The sequence below is a fragment of the Crocodylus porosus genome, unplaced genomic scaffold (genome assembly GCF_001723895.1).
Source record: "Crocodylus porosus isolate Cpor-Errol unplaced genomic scaffold, CroPor_comp1, whole genome shotgun sequence".
NCBI lineage: Eukaryota > Metazoa > Chordata > Crocodylia > Crocodylidae > Crocodylus > Crocodylus porosus.
Genome location: NW_017728917.1, coordinates 691,015 through 692,369, shown reverse-complemented (window position 1 = coordinate 692,369; position 1,355 = coordinate 691,015). Strand labels below are relative to the sequence as shown.

General features: G+C 73.8%; 1 protein-coding gene across 1 annotated transcript in view; it reads right to left on the bottom strand.

The window, feature by feature from the left end:
* Positions 1–1,353, bottom strand: part of PLXND1 (plexin D1) — a gene marked incomplete at its 5' end in the record, with an annotated part of 117,830 nt that extends 116,477 nt beyond the window's left edge. The window contains one exon of the mRNA XM_019536986.1: positions 205–1,353. Within this exon, the coding sequence (XP_019392531.1) occupies positions 205–1,353 (1,149 nt within the window). The remainder of the gene's footprint in view (positions 1–204) is intronic.
* Positions 1,354–1,355: the final 2 nt, after the last annotated feature.

Below are 1,355 nucleotides of genomic sequence, written 5' to 3'. Positions count from 1 at the left end.
GGGTCCCCACTCCCACCAGCCTACAAGGGGGGGGTCCGCAGGACCAGAGCCACATGGGGGGTCCCCACTCCCACCAGCCTACAAGGGGGGGGTCCCCAGGACCAGAGCCACGTGGGGGGTCCCCACCCCCACCAGGATCAGAGGGGGGGCAAGCACCTGCACCAGGACGCTCCCACCCGCCATCCCGCGGGGGCCGGGGGCTACCTTGATGTCCCTCTTCTCGCAGGAGGGCCCGCTGCCCTGCACCACGCTGTCCAGCACGGCCACGAGGCCGGCTTCGGGCGCGGCCAGGCAGGAGTTGCGGGCGGCGTGGATGGCCCGGTCCACGTCGGCGAAGCGGAAGGCGCAGAGCGCGGCGGGCGCGCGGGGGCCGGGGCCGGGGCCGGGGCCGGGCCCGCGCTCGAAGACGGCGAAGAGGCGCTGGTCGGCGCCGTCGGGCGGCGGGAAGACGGAGACGAGGCGGTTGTAGAGCTCGGCGCCGGCGCCGCACTGCAGCCCCAGCTGGATGTAGGACTCGGTGAGCTTCTTGGTCTCGCCGGGGCCGGCGGCGGCGTCGGGCAGGCAGATGCGCGCCAGCAGGCTGTGCGCCTGGCTCTCCTTGTCGCCCGCGTTGGCCTCGCTGTTGAGCGCCAGGTAGGCGAAGCGCGCGCGGCGCAGGAAGGCGCGCACGAAGCCCAGCTTGTGGCGGGCCTTGGCGCTGAGCTTGATCTTGAGGATGTTGTCGTCGGACGGGTTGAGGTCGAAGGTGAAGAGCCGCGCCAGGTCCCCGCGCGCGTCCAGGGCGCGGATGGCGATCTCGGGCGTGTTCTCGAAGCGGTGGTCCTCCAGGCTGCGGTTGCGCGGGAAGAAGGGGCTGCCGAAGCCCGTGTAGGTGGCGCCCACCAGCAGGCGCGTGTCGCCGGCCGCGCCGCCGGGCAGCACCAGCCCCACGGTGGAGGCGTTGGGGTGGTTGGCCGCCACGTTGAGCATGCTGGGGAACACGGTCACGGGCGCGGCCGACGGCGCGGGGGCGGCGTGGGGCGGGAAGCGCACGGCCACGGCCGAGATGTTGGCCATGCTGCGCAGCTGGCACGAGCCCTGGTAGACGGAGCCGCACACCACCACGATGCCCTGCGCCGCGTCGGGCTGCAGGATCTTGTTGTAGTTGGGCGTGGGCACCCGCGCGTGCTCGCACGACGCCTGCGGCAGCTGCGGGGCATGGCACAGCGGGTTGTCGGGCACGGGGCCCACCTGCTCCTCCGCCTCCAGCGTCAGGTTGGGCCCCGCCAGCTGGTACAGCCGGTTCACGGCCGCCACGTACACCCGCCGGCCCGGCCCGTCCAGCGCGAAGTTGTTGGTGGGGGTGGGCGAGGGGA